This window comes from Arvicanthis niloticus, chromosome 4, assembly GCF_011762505.2.
Source record: "Arvicanthis niloticus isolate mArvNil1 chromosome 4, mArvNil1.pat.X, whole genome shotgun sequence".
Lineage (NCBI taxonomy): Eukaryota > Metazoa > Chordata > Mammalia > Rodentia > Muridae > Arvicanthis > Arvicanthis niloticus.
In genome coordinates this window covers 74,462,831-74,482,502 of record NC_047661.1, presented here as the reverse complement: position 1 = coordinate 74,482,502, position 19,672 = coordinate 74,462,831, and the positions used below count along the sequence as shown (strand labels likewise).

General features: G+C 45.1%; 1 protein-coding gene across 3 annotated transcripts in view; it reads right to left on the bottom strand.

Annotated features, from left to right (window-relative positions):
• Pi4kb (phosphatidylinositol 4-kinase beta) overlaps positions 1 to 19,568 on the bottom strand; it is a 33,176-nt gene extending 13,608 nt beyond the window's left edge. Inside the window, exons 1-6 of one of the 3 annotated variants that reach the window (XM_076932881.1) lie at positions 19,183 to 19,568; positions 17,087 to 17,257; positions 9,750 to 10,686; positions 5,241 to 5,285; positions 1,096 to 1,323; positions 47 to 274 (exon numbers count right to left, since the gene is read on the bottom strand). In XM_076932881.1, the coding sequence (XP_076788996.1) occupies positions 47 to 274; positions 1,096 to 1,323; positions 5,241 to 5,285; positions 9,750 to 10,658 (1,410 nt within the window). In that variant the 5' untranslated portion in view covers positions 10,659 to 10,686; positions 17,087 to 17,257; positions 19,183 to 19,568. The remainder of the gene's footprint in view (positions 1 to 46; positions 275 to 1,095; positions 1,324 to 5,240; positions 5,286 to 9,749; positions 10,687 to 17,086; positions 17,258 to 19,182) is intronic. The other 2 variants (XM_034500003.2, XM_034500004.2) reach the window with 2 other exon arrangements.
• Between the last annotated feature and the right edge of the window lie 104 nt (positions 19,569 to 19,672).

Here is a 19,672-nt window from a genome sequence, read left to right as displayed (position 1 = left end):
AAAACAGTGCTATCCCCCCAAGATTATCTCCTTGGAGATCCCTCACCTCCACTTGCAGCTCGCCTATATCATCCACCGACCAGGCTTCATCATCGTTGTCATAATTGGGCACAGTGCTGAAGCTACCAGCCCGCTGCTCATGAGTGATACCACATTCAGGCAGGTTCTCTACAGACCGTGTACTCCGAATTCTGTTTTCAGGAATCCGGGCAGGAACACTAGTTGTGTCGAAGTTTTCACATTCAAGAACTTCCACATAGATCAGGTAGGGAGCCTGGGTGGGGGGAGAGAACATCTGCCATTGCCTCCCCAAGTTCTACTGACACGGTTCTTTCTGCTCCAACCCTCATCAGCAGTCCAGTATGACTATGGACAACATGTACTGGTAGGAACTTGTATTACATTTGGGTAAAGGGTGCACATGCCTTCTGAGCTTATCATCAGGGCTTCAGAAGGCATATGTACAACTGGAAAAAACTGTTCCAGCTATCAAGGACAGTCTTTCAGAGAGGCCTAGAAGCTCTGTGGGCTCATGCTAAAGTCAGGGCCCAGGAAGGTAGACACAAAAAAACTGGAAAAAGTGAGATGTATGTCAAGGAGAATCCTATTTTTCAATACTCGTCTGAGAGAATATGAACCATGAGGACCATCACATCATTCTAGTAAGCAAACAGCTTATTTTTCCTAGTATGAATTGGGAGTATTTCTTTCCTTTCTGCCCACTCTGATAAAAAAAGTCTTATAAACTTTTTCCTTTACATATATGGTGGTTATACCTGGATAGCCTAAAAGTTAGAGAAAGGCTGGAAGGAGCTACCAAAAGGAGGGTAAGGAGTAGGTGAAAAGCCACACTCCTCAATATGGCACAAGGTAAACTGAAATTATCAGGCTACTTTGGTCCATAAAAAGAAGACTCAAGAAGTTGGGCAGGAGGGTTCTCAGCTTCTCAGCATCACAAGGGCAATGAAGTAGAGTCACCGTTAGCACATGCACCATAAACTAAAAAGGTCTCTAGCATACCGGTAAGGAACAATGCCTGAGCAATCATGGGAACGCTGTCAGGTGAGAGGAAGGGTCTGGGTGAGAGCCACTTACCTTATCCTTGGAATTGAGGACAACAGCTTGTGTGTGGGGCACACGGACCACGTGGTGGTCAAAGCCAGCCGTGGGCAGCCAGACTCGGGCAGGGAGCTTATGGTTGAGCAGGGAAAGCTCTGAGATCAGCCTTTGTGTTTTTTGCTCTTTAGTGGGGAGCGTGGCTAGCCGTTTGCCGATTGCCATCAGGGACTTGATGAATTCTCGCTCAGGGGCCAGCCGGACAGGCTACAGAGGGTTGAGATTAAACCAAAGATAGTAAAGGAAACATTGAAAAAAGTGGACTATCACTCTTCTTTCTTTCTGGCCAGGGCCCTAGTATTTAAAGAACCACAGGAAAGGTGCTACCTTTGGCCCTGATAGGAGTTTCCACCCTACTTTTCTCAACTTGAATTGGGAAGAACATATCCCTTTTCTGAAGGCTACTTTCTAGGAACTCAAGATGACCTGAACTCAGCTCACTGGGACAGAATCCTTTCCTTGGACCTGAGTCCCCAAAAACTATTCCAAGCCTTAAGTACAGGCAAGGGGACAAGGTCTCAAAAAGCCATCTAGGACCTCAGACAGAAGAGTTCATCCGATTTGGGGCCTCAGGCTGGATCTGTACTGAGGGACTCTGACAGGCCCCAAAGTCTAGGGTAAGGAACCTAAATCATCATTTCCCCTTCAAAGAAGGAAGATGCTCTTCATCCCAAGACTTCTATCTCCATGGCACACACCCCAACCACACCACATTCTTGTAAGGGCTAAGTGCACATGCAGGGGATGAAAAGAGGATGAGCAAACTGTGTTAATGAGGGCATAATCCACATGAAAAGAAAAGCAAGTGGAGGGTGGTTTGCATAGGAGGATGGAGAAAGCAATAGCTCCTTTTAGCTCTTGATGGCCCTTCTAAAGGTCTGTCTCTAGCAATTTCTCCTAGGGTTCTTCTCTTCCTCTGCCTCTCAGAGACTAGGCTCCCAATTTGAGTTCCCTGCGGTAAGCTTGGTTCCTCTTGTCAGGTATTATTACAGCAGTTCCCAGAAAGGTCAAAATTAAGTCTGGAGACTAAGGTAGGGTGGGGAGAAAGATGGACTCAGATAGACATGAAGAAGAGCTCTATTAGTCTAAGCCTGTCTATGACAGGGACCCTTTACCAAGACAGCCACTAAGCTGGATAGAATGGCTTACACCTATAATCCTAGTACCCTGAAAGTCAAGGCAAGGAAGATCATAAGTTGGAGGCCACCCTGGGCTATACAGCAAGAACCTGACTCAAACAAACAAAACCCCCATACAATGGGCATGGTGATCCACATTCTAGCACTTGGGAGGCTGACACAGTAGGATTGCCACAAATTCCAGGTCAACTTGGATTAGTGATTACTAGGTCAGCCAGTACTACATACCAAAAGCCTGTCTCAAAACAAAACCATATCTCCTCATGTCTCCTCACCTATATAGAACAATCTCTTCTTCTTTATGCTCTTTTTGGAATAAAATTTCATTTATCAGGATTTTTCTCTTCCTTTCTATCTCTCTCTTTCTTCCCTCCTTCCCCCCCCCCCCCATCTTTTTATTTCTTTGTGAGAGTGTCTTGCTATGTAGCTCTGTCTGGGATGGAACTTGCTACTATGTAGACTAGGCTGGCTTGAACTCACAGGAATCCTCCTGCCTCTACCTTCTCAGTACTAGGATTAAAGATGTGAGCCACTACATCAACCTTGCTTGCTTTTTTGATTCGGAGTGTTTACCCCTTACTGCTCATTATTTTTTTTTTTAGTATTTATTTATTTTATGTGTATAAGTACACTGTAGTTGTTTTCAGACACACCAGAAGAGGGCATCAGATCCCATTACAAATGGTTGTGAGCCACCATGTGGTTGCTGGGAATTGAACTCAGGACCTCTGGAAGAGCAGTCAGTGCTCTTAACCACTGAGCCATCTCTCCAGCCCCAACTTACTGCTCATTATTACAAAAAAGAAAAAAAAAAAAAGAGAGAGAGAGAACATCCCCCCCCCCTTTTTTTGAGATTAAGAACAAACTTTATTCAAGACTTTTTTTGTTAATGAAAAAAAAAATGACTTTGAGGGCTTCATACATGAGTATATGGTCTATCGTTTCCACCTTCTCAAACCCCTCATACTCCCTTTTGAAATCATTATCTCTTCTATAATAAATAGCATTTTTAAAAAAGTAGATTTATTCACAGTTTGGACACACTGGGAGCAGAAAGTACCAGTTTTTCCCCCACCTTTTTTGTAATAGTTTACAATATTATAGAAAAGATGAAATTACTAGGCTTTGAAATTGTTTTTGTTTTTGAGACAGGGTGTCACTGTGTAGCTCTGACTGGCCTATCCATCAAACTCATAGAGATCTGCCTGCCTCTGCCTCTGTATGTGCTGAGATTAAAGGCACATACCACCACACCTGGCTAAATTTTAAGAAATGATTTATGTGTATGGGTATCTGCCTACATGTATGCTATTACCATGTGTGTGCAGTGCCCAGGGAGACAAGAAGAAAGCATCATTCCTTTGAGACTGGAGTTACACGTGGTTGTAAACCACCATGTAAGTGCTGGGAATCAAATCCAGGTCCTCTGCAAGAGCAATCAGTGCTCTTAACCCCTGAGTCATCTCTGCAGCCCCTTATTCTTGTTTTTATACAGATCGTACTAAGTCCAATTAGTGTTGTGCACATGTGCAAGTGTTTAAGACTGACCAGGTAGCATTAGGAAATCTATCATGGAGCTCATTCCAGAGAAAATCGATTCATTCTATCTCCCTCAGTAGCTACTGACTACCTGGAGCTCTTCATCTAGGGGTAGGGCCTTGTGAAGTTCCACCCAGAACCTTCTTTTGAGCACTGAGCAATACCATGTTCACCTGTACATGCAGAATAGTCAGGGTGTAAAGAAACCTCACAGCCTCCACTCTGTGATGGGGGAGGTGGGCCGGCTTAAAGCCCTGCACAGTAGTGAGGAAGGTAAGCTTTAAGGACAGAGCTTAAAGAGAAAAAGAAAATAAGATGAAACTGGACTTAAAAGATCTCTAGAAATATCCTGGGGGCTTAACACAGCAAGAAAAGAATGAGGCCCTGGGCTCCCTCCCAGAAAGAGAGAGGGCTAGGAGTGGGATAGAGAGCTAAAGATTCATGCCTTTATCTTGATCCCCAAATCCATCCACTCAGGTGGCAAAGGGTCACTGTCCCAAGGGCCCTCCACCCCAACCAATTCATAGTCATTTCATGTAGAGAAAGCAGAATTCTTTTCCATTTTCAAATCAGCCTATCAGTTGTAGACCCCTGTTACCTGACCATACTGGATATGACCCCAGGCCTCCAAAAAAAGAGGCTCTGCCACACAGGAGGAGAAGGGATCATGATTAAAAGAGGATCATACAGGAACTAGAAAACAGATTGGGTAGGCGAAGAATAAAATGTTAAAAAAATTTTTTTTTTTTAAATCATCCAAACTCCCAGAGGGTCCAGCATTTCCTCTCACGCCTTTGCCCAGGAACAAGGTTCAAGACCCTGTAGGACTAGAGGGTCATGGGTTAGTCCAGAGAGAATAAGAAGAGAGAACAGGGATTAAGGGATATCCTGGGCAGTGAGCTGGGGAATGGGAAGACTCAGACCTAGAAGAAATGAAGTTAAAAAGGAAAACCAGTTGTGGGAAGGTAAAACTTTCCCTCAAGCCAATTCCTGTTTGTTTTTGGAGTTGGCTCAGCCAGCACAGGGTCTAACATTTAGAAAACTGAATAAATATTTGATGGGTTGTTGGCAGAAGCCATAGGGAAAGGGTTCTTGGTGGGAGAAATGGGATACTGAAGACTTTTGCCAAGCAGTACTTGGCTCTAATCCAGGAGTAAATTCCACCTCTCCCAGCTGTTTGCTCCAGAGCTGGAGGAGCTAGGGTTAAGCAGCACAACATTCCAGCTGCTGTCTGTGAGCAAAAGATCAGCTGAGCCTGTCAGGGCCTGAGCCTGTCAGGGCACTAGCAAAGCTCAGGGGGAATGTCTCTAGGTCTGGAGGACTGGCAGGGAGATAGTAATCTCTAGGAATCAAAGGGGTCTTCACTGGTCACAGAAGACACCGGACGGAGAGGAAATGCGGCCGCGTGTGGAGCCTGCCACCCAGTCCCAGCCTGGCCCCACTTACGGAACTGAATGAATTATCAATACTCTCGGTGCTGGAGGAGAGCTCCTGGGAAAGGGCCAGAGGGCAAGGGGAAAAAGGGGTGGGGTTGGGGGGAGGGAAAGAGACAAAGGCAAAGAATTTAGCTCCAACTTGGTTCATAACTGCTTCTCTTGTGCAGCTAAATCTTTCTGCTTTAGTGAAAGACAGTCAGTCTGGAACTGCCAGTTGCCCAGAGTCTAGACATCTGTGGGATGTTGGAAGGCCAGCTCAGACCTTGAGATCAAAAGCTGAAGGCCAAGGCACTTTCTGTTTTATCTTCTGTTCTTGCCTGAATAATCTTCCTTTTAGATCAAAATCCTAGAGCTGGATCCCCAGTGTAGTAACTGCCTGGCCAAGGCTCACTCCTTTCAGACCACTCACTCACATGCCTTCAACCAACTCTTCCTCGCAGGGACAACCACAAACTGCAAGACCCCTACGGAACAAAGTCTATGTTGTTGTAGCTTCTTGGTAATCCCAGGAAGAGCTAAACTTTCAGGTGTACATATCTTCTCTCAGTCAGCCATGGGATCACCTGAGGAAACCTAATCCCAACCCTATGTGACAAAGGGCATCCCAAACCCATGAACCTGAAGACTGTGGGCTGGATGCTCAAAATGTGCGTGCCAGTATGTTCCAAACCTTCATAGCTTCCTGTCAGGCTATTGCACATGACACTAAATATATACATTTTTTTGATGTATGTTGGACAGTTAGATCCTAACTAAATCCATCTGAGAAAGCTAATTAGCAGGGCAAGGCAGTGGCAATCTTGACTCCAGCCCAAAGTCTAGATCCCAATAATGTAAACATCACCCCAGCTGAGGCAGTAACACATGCCTGTAATCTCAGTACTTAGGAGGCTGAGGCAGATGGATCAAGAGCTAGCCCAGGCTACATACTGAGTCTTTCTTAGAAAACAAACAAAAAATTACAAAATAAACACCATCCTTCTCCTGTGTTAGCTGGTGTGAAGGACAGCTCATTCAGTAATTGTGGAGCAGTACTCATGTACCGGGCCATCCATCCTGGGTTCTACACACCATATCCTATCAGGACAGGCAGCAGGAGCAGAGCAGGAAGGAGGGGCCTGGACTAAGGCAAAGTCTTGAGAATTTCTAGAGCAAGAAGGCAGTGCACATTGCACTCTATTCTACAGTTAGCATTTTAAGCCACTGCTTAATTCAATTCTGTGACTGAAGTTCTTGACAGAGGCACTACATTTGGGTTTTCCTCTAAGAATCTAGGCAGAAGAGCATTTGCAGGGTGTAGCCACACCAGGAAGCACCCTCTTAAGGTTACAACTCTTCTACTTTGGGTAGAAGTGGGAAGGAAAGAGGCAGTGAGGAAGGCAGAATCTGTTATAATCTGCTGGTCCAATTTCTATACTTATGCTAGTTGGGGAAGAATAAAGGCAGAAGATTGGCTCTAGCTGATTCTCTCCCAGACAGGCCCCAGTGGACTCATTAATGTCCATGGCAAGCAGTAGGATCTCATGATCTGTTCTTCTCCTCCTACTCCCTAGAATTGAGTCACTTGTACTGAGTCAGCTTTAGGGAGTAAAGCTGAAGCCAAGAGCTGACATCACACCCTTATCAGGCTGGAAAGCCCTCCAGTGTGACATGCAGCAGATTTCTCTGTACAAAGGTTACAGTCCTGAAAAGACAAAGCTAACCTCTTTGGAGTGTCATTATGAAGGGGAGGATATGATTAAGGGTTGGTACCTAAATCACTCTCTGATTCTTGTACCACCCTGTCATCTCTATGCCAAAATATTTATCATTTGGGTACAAATAGGAAAAATGAGGCTGATAAGAACTGCTTTGGAGGGGTGGGCTTGGGTGTGTGTGTGTGAGACTCTGTGGGAACATAAAGGAATCCTCGTAAGAACATAGAAACTTCTGTGAGATTTGGCCAATGAAGAAGAGTTTTATACGAAGACTCCAGGCAGAAAGTAGCCCTGGGCCTCTTCTCTTCCCAAACCCTCACTTCACTTTTCTGGAGCTTCTCCATAGTGGGAGGAGCATGGGATTAACCAGAACCCACAAGGACAACTGAGACTGGGAGCACGGTGTCAGGGCACACCCAGAAATTCTCCTTTAGATTATTTTGCTTGGGCTTTAGAAAAAATTGTCATTCATTTTAGTAAGGCATGTGTATACTTACTGCTTCCAGAAACTTTCCAATCAAGACATACACTAACTAGAACCTTATATTAGAGCTCTGGTGTTAAACTTTTATCAGTTCCTAGTCCAAGAACAGCATTTTATCCTCCATCCTTTTGCACACTGCACAGGGATAGCAGCTAGTTGTTTAGTGAATGCCTGTTTCATATAATGGAGGAAGAAAGGAAAATCAATTCCCTTGGTATCTCAAGCACAAAGGTGCTGATAGATACATCATCAAAATATCAAAAGGGATTGGCAGAAATTCCTGAGCTGAAGTCTCCATGCCTAGAAACCTAGTGGTATTTATGTTTATGTAGCTGATTTCCCAAGGAGCCTCAGTGGAGTTAAGTGTCTCTCTGTCAGCATCAGATAACCCAGAAGGGCCTCAGGAAGTGCTATCTTTTTCCTTTCCTGGATCTAGTAACCCAAGAGGAGCCAGGTGGGGAAGAAAGGCAACTGGAGAACCCACCCTAGAGATTTAAACACTCATAGAATACCTGCCTCTCAGAGCCATCCATAATCCTGCAGCAGAAGTTAGATGCATAGAAGAGGGACCCCAGACCAGCACAGGGTAAGAGAAACCCTAAGGCCTCTGCTTTTCTGGTCCTAAGATGCAGACTAAAAAATAGATACAGGGAAAAGTCAAGCCAGACAGGAGGCACCAGTGAACCCCTCCCAGAAGCACACTCACTCTGACCAGGTCTGACCTTACATGAGACAGCTTCCAGAGAAGCTCAAGCCTTTTAGGACCTCAGTTCCACCAAGATCTGGATTCTTCTTGCTCTGCAGCAACCTCCCTTTCTAGACCCTGGACTCTGCTGCCGAGCTAAACAGAAATGGAAACAGTCTGATCTAGCTCCCAGAACACCTTGGGCTTTGTCTGTACATGGATGTGGTTGCACAGACAAAGCCCAAGTGTAGGTTGTCACATCCTGGGCTCTTCTTCTCCAATGACCTCTTACAGCTGGGATCTGGGGAAGCAGATGCTGAGAAATAACCTACATAGCTCAGCAGAGTGAGTATGAGCACAAGCTATGGACTGGGCTCCTGGTCTGATAGTCACTACTGAGTGACCTTAGTAGTCATTTAACTTCTCTAAGCCTGGTCCTCACTGGCAAAAATCACAGCACTTAGAGTTGTGAGGATTCCACGTACATTATCTGGCATGCTGCCCAGAATATCAATGGTCAATAAACGTTGGCACATTTAGCTTTAGTATCATTAAAATATCTTAATAAAATACACTTCCTGGGTGAACAAGCTTTGAATTTCCCTTGCCTACTGCATTTCCTTTCTCTAACTACTGACATCCTTCTACTTGAAAGAAACTCTACAAGTATTAAATATGTGGGTGGTTCACACCACACAAAGTCAGATGCCAGGACATGGGCATATGCATTCCAATGGCGCAAAGTCTTCATTTTTTTTTTTTTTTTTAATCCTTTCTTTCCTAGGCTTGGCTGGCAACCAGGACTAACTAAAGCCTGCCAAAAGTGAGCCAGAGATGAGGACTGGAGCACAACTGTCTGGGACATCAGGCCACAGAACTTGGTTATCCACTGGGTACATTTTCCCACTATTTTTCTAGATGTATAGTGGAGGGTGGCCCTAAGCTACTGACTGCTCACTTCCTGCTCTGTATCACAGGTTAGATTCCCTGCTGCTGCTGAACTTCCTTTTCTCAGCTTCATGTCATCAAGTAGGCATTAGATTTACTTTGCCAAGGCTGTTTCTCTCTGCCCTTTTTATACATCTCAAAGGAAGGCAGGCTGTTTACATTCTGCTGAGGCCCGATTGGTAGAGAATAAATCTATGCTAACAAAAAGTAGGATCTTTGGGGAATGAGGAAAAAGAATTATGAGGAATGGCCAGGAGAAGAAGCTGATGTTCTAGTTAGCATCCTCTCTCTCCCAGCACATAGAAAGAGCACAGCTCCTTTTCCTTCCCTGTGGTAGCTGCTGTGATCTCAGCTAGGCCAGGTCTCAAGTAGGGTACATCAGATCTATGTCACAGTTCTTAGTATGTGGTTAATGGAATGACAATACCATTTAGTGAAATCAACCCTGGACAAAGTCAAGAGTATCAGCCTTGCCATTAGTTTGATGACCTGAGGCAAGTCACTTTATCTCTCTGAATTTTTCCTGTGTAAAATGAGGCCATTGGAATACATGAATTCTAAGGTCTTTTTCCATTCTAACATTCCATGCTTCTATAAGTGAAATGAACAGAGGAGAGGACAGAAAGTAGAGTAACCCCATTAAGACATCCTGTCTGCATGCAACCCTCAAACACCTTGTGGATCTGCTCCTCCCCCCAATTTTACCTCATCTTCATTCTCCACTTTAGGGTTGCTGGCTGTTCGTTTCAGGTTGCTGCTGAGACTTATGCTGGCTGTAGCATCTGACTTAGAACGCTGGTGAGTCCTTTTAGAGGGAGACAGCCCTGTGTCAGGAGCCGGGCTTAACGTTGGCAGCTCCCTCTTTCGGTGAGCTGGCTTCAGCTCATCTGAGAGGATTAGCTTCCGTAATTTGGTCCCTCGGGAGTGTCGTTGAGTGGAAATGTGCATGTCTGAAGAGTAGGCCCCAAGCAACAGGGCACACTGGAGGGAGAAGTTGATGCTCTGGCGACAGCGGTGGACTATGTAGGGTTTGATGGCATCGCCCACATCCTCATCCATGTGGATATACATGTTAAGCAACTGGGGCAAGTAGAAGTCCACATCCTCATTTCGAAAGCAGAAGAGCCGGTTGCCAATGTAGGCTTGCACTCCAGGCTCCTTGGAGTTATACAAGTATGAAATGGCCATAGAGATGTCAAATAGTTTTGATTCAAACAGCCTCAGGAGCCAAGACTGTTTGGCTGAATTGTTCTGTCGTCGTCTTCTTGCTCCTTTGGCTGTGCCAGAGGCCACACCAGCTCCCATCTCATCTTCTTCCTCCCTGATCTGGGCAGGTGGATCATCTAGGCAACGGATCTCATTGTCCACACCATCCCCATTAATCAACTCCAGCGGGGTGCCTTTGCTAGAGATGGTTACACCTCCATGCAAAAGCTTGACTTTCTCCAGTACCTCCTGGCAGGCCTTCTGGGCCACCTCAGGGTCAATCACTGACAGTTCCCCGACCCCCTCCGTGATGACGCTTAGTAGGGTGCCCCCGTTATTCCCTGATGGGCTAGGAGTAGGCTCAGAAGTTGGCTTCAGGGTGGCAGGCTCCACTACCATGTCTCCCATGGCTACAGCCAGACTTTGAGCTTCCAAGCTAGAGGAGGGTGGGAGAAAAGAACAGAAAGGGACACATACACACACTGGTTAGTGGTATCATCTTCATTCAGGTCTTCCATTTACCATGAAGCCTGTTCAAGCAACTCCTCCTTCAACATCAGATGAAGTCATCTCAACAGAAATCTGCCCTCACTACCTCCCCACTTCTGATCACTGTGTTCATACACATTCACAGTAGCCTTGGTCCTTTGCTTGTATGTGAAAATGCTGTTTTACATGTGGTATGTTAAGATAGTCTGACAAATTTTTCAGTATACTGGGAATCAACTCGAGTCTTACTCTGTTTTCTTTAAATACTTTTTCTTGCTCTTCTTGTGTCACCTTCAAATGCTTGTGGTGATACTTTTCCTTTTCTTATTTAAGCTGTATATCCTTATTCATAACATATATCACACACAAGTCCTTTGCCTCTCCCCCCAATTTAGTATCAAAGCTATTACTGTCTTCTCAGTCTTACTCTATTTCCCAGGCTGTTCTTAAACTTGTAGCAATTCTCCTGCCTCAGCCTTCCAAGTACTGGAATTATAGGCACCAGCTACCACTCTATGCTTTGATTATAGATATTTTCCTTTTCAGACTCAAAGAATCCAGGGAATAAGAGCCAGCAAGTACAATACTAGGCTTCACTTAGTAGAAAGCACCTCTAAAACAGCCATCCAGCCATCATCAATCATGCAGAAGCTGCGCCATTTTCTTCACATCTGGCTTCCTAACACCATACCCATGTTATGTTTATAAGCCACACAAACGTAAATACACCATATATCTTCTGTCTCAGTTTCCTCAACTGCAAACTGAGGGAAAAGTACTTACTTCACATTGCTGCTGTACATAAGACAAGCTGATGTGGATGAAAGGATTTAACACAGTTCTGGTACACAGCAGTACTCTAGTATTCAACACTGCTAGCTGAATTGTAACTCCAGAAAAGGTTAATAAACAGCAAGTGCATATATACTATTATTCTACAAGGGATGTGAATTGCATTAGCCATTTGTGACTCTTGAAAAAATTATGACCACCTTTCCCTACCCCTTACTGCTCTCCCCACTGTCACCTAAAAGCTCTAGAAACTGGAAGAGTTCTAAGAAGACAAAAAGAAATCAGGACTCTGGATAAATTTGTAGAAGTAGTCAGAGAATGCTGTTGATAAAAGCCACTGCCTAGGCAGAATTCTAAGTTCAAGGCCAGCCTGGTCTACAGAGTGAGTTCCTGGATAGCCAGGGCTACACAGAGAAACCCTGTCTCAAACAACAACAACAACAACAACAACAAGCCACTGCCTCTAAGAGTAGCCTTCAGAGTGTCACCAAACCAGGTCAGGAGAATCAGCAAAAAGGCAGGAGGGGATTTTGGAGTGATCCAGATTGGGAAAATGAGTCTAGAATATTTTGTCAGGTGATCCTGGCTTCAGAATCTGGGCATAACCATCAGTAAACTCGGAGTCCTCATCCCAAACAAGCAAAGAACATCTAATGCATACTTCAGAAGAAGGAGAGGCTTTGGTATAACTAGAGAAAGTAATTTCTAAGTGTTAGTGACATTATCTTTTGTTCTAGTGAGGCTGGGCTATCTATACTTTGGGTGGGTAGAAAAAGGGTGTTCAGTATATGGTTTTTCTGGTCACTCTGAGGAATTTTTATTCATTTTTCCCAAGATAGGGGTCTCTGTGAATTTCCAGCTGGCCATAAACTCACTATTCAGCAGGGGATGATCTTAAACTTCTGAACTTTAAGCCCTTACTTCCCAAGCACGTATGCCTGTTTATGCCGTGACAGGGACTAACTCCAGGCCTCATGTGTGCTAGGCATGCACTCTACCAACTAAGCTGCACTTCCAGCTGCAGACTCCCTGCTTCCTACCACCTTTCTTCCATGACACTCATTTGTCCAGTATCACACGGTCCAGTTTCCTGCCACCCCAGCAGTCAAGACCAAAGCTGTGTAGAAAGAAACTCTTTGGCCGGGCGGTGGCGGCACATGCCTTTAATCCCAGCACTTGGGAGGCAGAGGCAGGCGGATTTCTGAGGCCAGCCTGGTCTACAGAGTGAGTTCCAGGACAGCCAAGGCTATAGAAACCCTGTCTTGAAAAACCAAAAAAAAAAAAAAGAAAGAAAGAAACTCTTCTACTCCCAGATACCAACAAAAAGGAATACTTTAGTTCATCTTTCTCCCAACTGTCAAGCAGGAAATGTATCTCTGCACTTCCTGATGAAGTGTGGGCTTCGTATCAGCAGGTAAGAAGGTGATGTTCCTTCACTACACTTTCTCCCAGAGTTGGGCAGTGCCTCTGAGCAGCAGAACCAGCATGGCTGCCTATATACATCTGCCTGTAACCGCAACCGTGGATTGCACAGGAATAATATCGAAGCTTTGATCACTCATTGCCATGTCTCTGTATGGCAGCCTCATGGTCACTTTACTTCAGCTAGGATGCCACCTTCTAGGTCTTCTAGCCTCGACCAATCCTGTCCAACTGACTCTCAGCATCTATATGCTTAGCTCATCCTTTTCATGTTTTCTATTCCAGAGATTTCTAAATTACAAAGCTCCTAAAAGTCTGCTTTTCCATACCTTTATTAAAGGGGGTCTGTTACCAGGTGAAGAACTGTGACCCCAAAGAGTCAGAGGCAGGAGGATCAAGAACAAAGGTCATCCTCAGTTACACAGAAAAGTTCAAGGCTCAGATTACATGAATCATCTAAAAACAAACAAAGCAAACATTTTAAAGGGATTCTGAGAGTTTAAGCTTAGAAGTGGACTGCTTGTCTAACATGTACAAAGCCATGTTTGGTCCCTGGAACCATTAAAATAAAACCAACCATCCCCAAAACTTCCAAGTGAAATGAAGTTCCGTCATTTTCAAACACAAGAGTTCTTAGATGTCACCAGGAAATTCATTTTCCTGTTCCAATTAATTGGAATTGTGTTTATTGTTGACTCAGGAAGGCAGGTAAAGGAACCATCGCCCTTTTATCCCATAAGCAAAAGAAGACAATTTCCCAGGGCTCAGCAAGGAACCCCGTATCACAGTATTCAGAGTACTTCCACAGTGCACAGACTTTCTCACCTGTCGGAGAAACCAGATGAAATCAACATGTCCAGTAAGGCTGGGCATAGGGCAGGTGAGGTAGGCTCAGTAGGTAGGAGCACTTGCTGTGCATGCAAGCTTGGTGGCCCAAGTGCCATCCTTTGAGCATAAGGCAGGAGAGAATCAATCAAGTCAGGAAAGTCATCCTCTCACCTTCACATGCATGAGATAGCATGTGTGTTACTGTGTACACATGCACACAGATGGACAAACAGACATACACACACAAATGATACATGACATTTCAGAAAAAGCAGGGCATGGTGATATATGCCTATAATCTCAGCACTTGGGTAGTAGAGGCAGGAGAAACTATTGTCAAAATAAAACTAAACTCAAAACAAACAAACAAACAAAAAAAACCAACAACAAAAACCCCCAAAAGCAGAGCAGCTAAGCTCAACTTCTCTTTTATACAGCATCTCTATGACTAGCTGCCACCTGGCTCTTGGGGACTCAGGGGTCGCCAGTAACAGAGGACTATAGGATAGGATCAGACCATATTGGCAACTGAGATAACAGAATAGGGACTAAGAAGACCTCTGCAAGCTCAAGGATCTGAATCTGATTCCCAGAACCCATGGCAAAAAAAGCCTAGCATGAAGCATGGTAGCATGCACTTGTGATCCCCAGTGCTGGGGATCAGATAGGCAAGATCCCGAGGACTTATCAGCCAGCCAGGATATCCTACTTAGTCAGCTGCAAGGTAAGGAATGCTTGTCCTTTTTATAAGTTGTTGGTAGCATCTGATGAGCAACACCTGAACTTGTCTTCTGGCTTCCATGTGCATGTGTGTGCACACACACTGTGTGCATGTCTGTGAGGAATTTTCTAGATTTGGTTAACTGAGGTGGGCAGATCTAAAATATAGGTGGTACCATTCCATTGGCTAGGGCCCCAGAGTTAATCAAAAAGCGACAGTAAGGTGAGCACAAACATTCATGCCTCTCTCTGTTCTTACTGCAGATACAACCAGCTGCCTCACACTCAAAACACTATGCTTTACCCACTGTGACGGACTGTAACCTCAAACTGTGAGCCAAGTAAATTCTCCTTAAGTTGTTTTTTTTTTTTTTTTTTTAAATCAGGTGTTATATGGTAGCAATGAGAAAAATAACTAATACAGTAGAGAAAGTCTAAGTATGGGGGAATCCAGGTTATAGTAGTACAGAACAGGTTCTAAAGAGGCAGAGAAAGTAGCCACTGTGTGTTTTATGGGCCAGAGCGGTTAGGTCTACAGAGGTCTTTACAGGGAATACTACCTCTTAACCAGGCTCTCTGGTTCAGAGCACCTTAAAAATTCTGTTTGCACAGAATTTAATGAAAAAGGTCTTCATGAAAACACTTACTGGACCAGCCTCTAAGGAAAGATGGTACTGAGACGCAAATTAATGCCCTTACCCAATTACTATTATTACTTCTTCAGTCTTTTCCTTGCATGATAAATATGAACCACTTCACACCAATCCTGTTGGACTAACAAGCTCCCAAATTGTCATAGAACGGCTTTGAAGCATCATCTGATACACTGTTCTTCTGAGCAGGCAGATCAGCTCAATTTCCCTTCCTTTTAAAGATCCTTTGAAATGGATCAAAAGAAGTGGAAATAAGATAAAGGAGTCAATATCTTACTGTATGAGGTAGGTAGTAAAGGAAAACCAGCAAAAGTTGATGGGAAAGAGGGCGGGGGGTGGGGTGGGGGGTGGGCAGCAGTGTACCAAGGGTCTAGTGCAGTAGTGGATGATTTACCTAACACGAGCACCACTCTGGGTTCAATCTCCAGCAAACTCTACTCCAAATTAATGGAAAAGAAAGGCTCAAATACATTAGCTAAAGCTACGTAAGTGTCAGGTTGAAAAACAAAATAATATCATAATTACCTAGATAAGTATGAATCCTCTACAATCAAACCCTCTTCTTCAACAAAGGGCCAAGAAATAGTCACAAGCATTTAAGTGAAGCTATAGTAATACACTTTAGATAGAAGTTTAAACTGAGGTAATTAAAGTGGTGAGCTCTGACCTGAAGAGTGTGAGCACAGATGAAGGAAAGGGACTGTTAGTTTGATCATAAATCCCTATAACACTATTGAATGGTAACAAGTGCTTGCAGTCCTTTAACAGTAGTTAAAAAAAAAAAAAAAAAAAAAAAAACAGACCACTCTTCAAAAGGGACTCTATCAACCTAGGTTGCTTGCTCTGCTATTAAGAAGTTCCTTATTTGGGCTGGAGAGAAGGGTCAATGGTTATGACCACTGCTTGCTCTTCTGGAGGACCTGGATTCAATTCCATGTGGCTTACAACCATCTTTAACCCCAGCTCCAGAGGAACAGACATCTTTTCAGGCCTCTGCAGGCAACAGGCACATATGTGGTGCATGGCAGGCAAAACAGCCATGCACACGAAATGTTTTTCTTTTCTTTTCTTTTCTTTCTTTTTTTTTTTTTTTGGTTTTTCAAGACAGGGTTTCTCTGTGTCCTGGCTGTCCTGGAACTCACTCTGTTGACCAGGCTGGCCTCGAACTCAGAAGTCCACCTGCCTCTGCCTCCCAAGTGCTGGGATTAAAGGTGTGCGCCACCACCGCCCAGCATGAAATGTTTTTCTTAAAGAACAAGTACCTTTCCATGTCTTAAGTTGCTGCACAAAGCTTCACGTGCTCATCTTCCCGTTTACCTTAACAGTAAAGGAAGAACGACTTCTCCATTTTTCCCTGTAGAAACTCTGGACTGAGCAGTCTAGCAAGCTCAAGCCCCACCAGGGAACCAAGTATGCTTGTTCAAGGTCTCAAAGGATGGTGGCATCAGGGAAGAGGGCATGTTCAACTATAGCATGGGGGAAGGGCAGTGGTCTCACAGCAGTTAGGTCAATATTGATCAAGCTGAGAACTCTGTGCAAGGCCATGTAGCAGGTATAAGCAGATTCCAACCAAACAGCCCAAGCCTGCTCTAGGAGCCCATGATGAGACTGACAAATGGTAAAGACAAAAACCTTGTATTGCTCATCTTTCTCTGAGCTAGCCCTTATGTGAGCCCCAAATGTGCTTAGACGAGGCCTTCTCTTTTCCTATGCCAATTATTGAAAGGATCCTTCCAAATCTCTTACCCAAACCAATGCATCTCAGTTTGCTATATTAGTGTTCAGCAAACATGTTCTCACACAGTGCGGACCCAGATGAGAAGCAAGGAAAACCAGAGGGCTTCTCCCGTAATGGGGATCATTAGTAGACTGCACTCCAAGTAACTTCAGGGTAAGAAGAGGTGGGCTAAGATGGAATAACTATTTTCAAACCTGAACAGGCCTAGAGCTGGAAGATGAATGGAGTGCCTGTGCCTTCTTCATTATCTCAGGCCAAGAGAGATGTGGAAGACAACACTGCACGTAGATAGCTGCTAAGTTCCAGCATGGTCCAAGATTCTTTTCCAAGGGCCCTTCTACAAACATATTTTCTGACCACAGATTCTGGAGTTATGGATCAGGAAAAAAAAAAAAAAAAAAAAAAAGAAAAAGAAAAAAAAAGGCACAGATGGTCAACGACTTAATGTAGTGGAAGAAAGAAAGCAGAGTTGAAAAGCAGCAGGCCAAACAAGAGCTTGTGCTTCAAACTGGCTTTATACTCATGGTCAGAGACCAGAGAGATCAAAATACAAAATAAAGGGGAATTCTTAAGATGACAAAACCATTAGCAATAAATACCTCTCGTCTGAGAGCCTGCAGTGTTTTATAAATTAAAAAAGTACAATTCGCCAGGCAATGGTGGCATACGCCTTTAGTCCCAGCGCTTGGGAGACAGAGGCAGGCGGATTTCTGAGTTCGAGGCCAGCCTGGTCTACAGAGTGAGTTCCAGGACAGCCAGGGCTACACAGAGAAACCCTGTCTCGAAAAACCAAAAAAAAACCAAAAACCAAAAAACAAACAAACAAACAAAAAACCCAAAAGTACAATTCTTCCCCCAGCAGACATCCTGCTATTAGCCTATTACAGCACTGCTGCTTGCAGAATTGGCCATTTTCTCAGTCGACCATTCTAGAGTTCAAATGAGAAAGTTACAAGCTGAACCAAGGAGCCGTGACTCTGAATACACAGCTCTTTACACCGTCTTATGTTCCTTTTCCCAACCATCCCCCACCCCAGACACACACACACACACACACACACACACACAGCTTTACCTTAGGTCCAAATGCTTATGAAACTAACCAACACTAGTCCCTAAGCTTCAGTCAGGAAAGTAATGATTCCCTTTAGGTTTAGACAGGAGTAGGAGATACTAGTCTGTGATCTAACAAAATCCCAAAGTAAATAATCTAAAGCAAGATTCACAACTTCATTCAGTTTCCATCCCGGCCTGAGCATCTCTTCTAGTGGTTGCTCTTAAATGTGCAACAAAATGTAATCTGATTGATAGAGACTTCTTTAAAAGTTGCTTTATCCTTCAAAAGCACCCATCTGTCCAGAAAAGCCTGAGACAACTGAGGTGCCCCCTCCTCTCATGTTTTCTTCTTAGTTCAAGGTTTAGCCATCTGAAGTCATGTGTGGAGATGAAGGGCATGATAGAGAACACTTAAAGACCACAGGAAAAACAGAGTTGAGGGAGACAACAGCAAAATGCTGGAGAGAGGTGTCAAAAGTTGGAAATCACTACCTGTAGGGGTATTCACGGCAGATCTTATTCCTACAGGAAGCCCTCCAGAGGACTGGAGATTGAGAAAGGGGAAAGGGAAGCCAAAGACAGCTTCAGGTTATCAGGCACCCTAGAGAGGGGTTGAGGACTAAGGTCAAAGTAGATGGTATCTGGGTATGATGACAGTAGTCTGAGATCCTTTAAAGAGAAGGGAATAAGCAATTCTTGGAAGCCAGGAACTGGGGGAGTGGGTTATGGTGAGGCAATGGAATCGGAAGCAGAAGAGAGGGACACAATCTTTAGCTGAGGGAAATGAGAACTCTGTGCTGAGATTGCACAGCTTCAGAAGAGTGGGACAAAATAGGAAAAGGGATAAAGGCAGAGTCCATGGAAAAGGCTTGTGAGCAGAAACACAAACGTCGAGGAAGAGCAAACATGGATGGATATTGTGGAAGGGGTCTAGTGTAAAAAAGGTTCATGACTTAGAAAAATAGTTAAGAACAGAGGCAACAGAGAGGCACGAAGTGTGTGTGTGGTGCTGGTGTGGAGGTGGAATCCACGGGGCAGAGGGAGGGGCTAAATTGAAGAGGAAGCCAGAAAGCAGAGAAGACGACCCCGGGCCCTAGAGGAAAGGGTGAAAGACCTCAGGGTGCAGGGGGGCAGTTTTGTAGTCGAACCCAGGTCGCGGTAGGCTGGGCGGGACAGCGTGGTAGAAGGACCCCCCCCACAGGCAAAGGCGACTCATGGGGGAGGAGCCGCTTACCTCCGGGGGACCCTCGCGGAGGGGGTGCAGGCGGTCGGGGTCGGACTGCCGACACCGCCGCCTCAGCAGCAGCGGCCGCTCCCGGGTTCCATTGGCCGCCTGCGCTTCCCTGACAGCGGCCGCGGCGGCTGCACCAGGCCCCGGCTGCCGGGCTGCCCGCGGCGCCGCCTGAAGGGGCCTTCACGCTACCTCAAGTTGGAACGGACCCCACTAACAGGACCCAAAATAACAATTCCTTGGCGCGTTCCGATGTAAGAGTCCCCTGGGCCCGAGCCTTTCTTCCCGGGACTTGCTTTCCTGCTTCCCGGACTGTCAGGACACTATCGATGCCATAGTAATCTGGGTCCGGTGAGCTGCCCGAGACACGCCTGTTCAGAAAGGAAAAGGGGGCGGGGAAGAGCTTTTGGAAGCTAGGGAAGGAGCGGGGGGTGGGGGCAGGGAGGAGGAGCTTATGGGGAAAGGAGGGCCCAGTGTTAGAGGGCGGACCTAA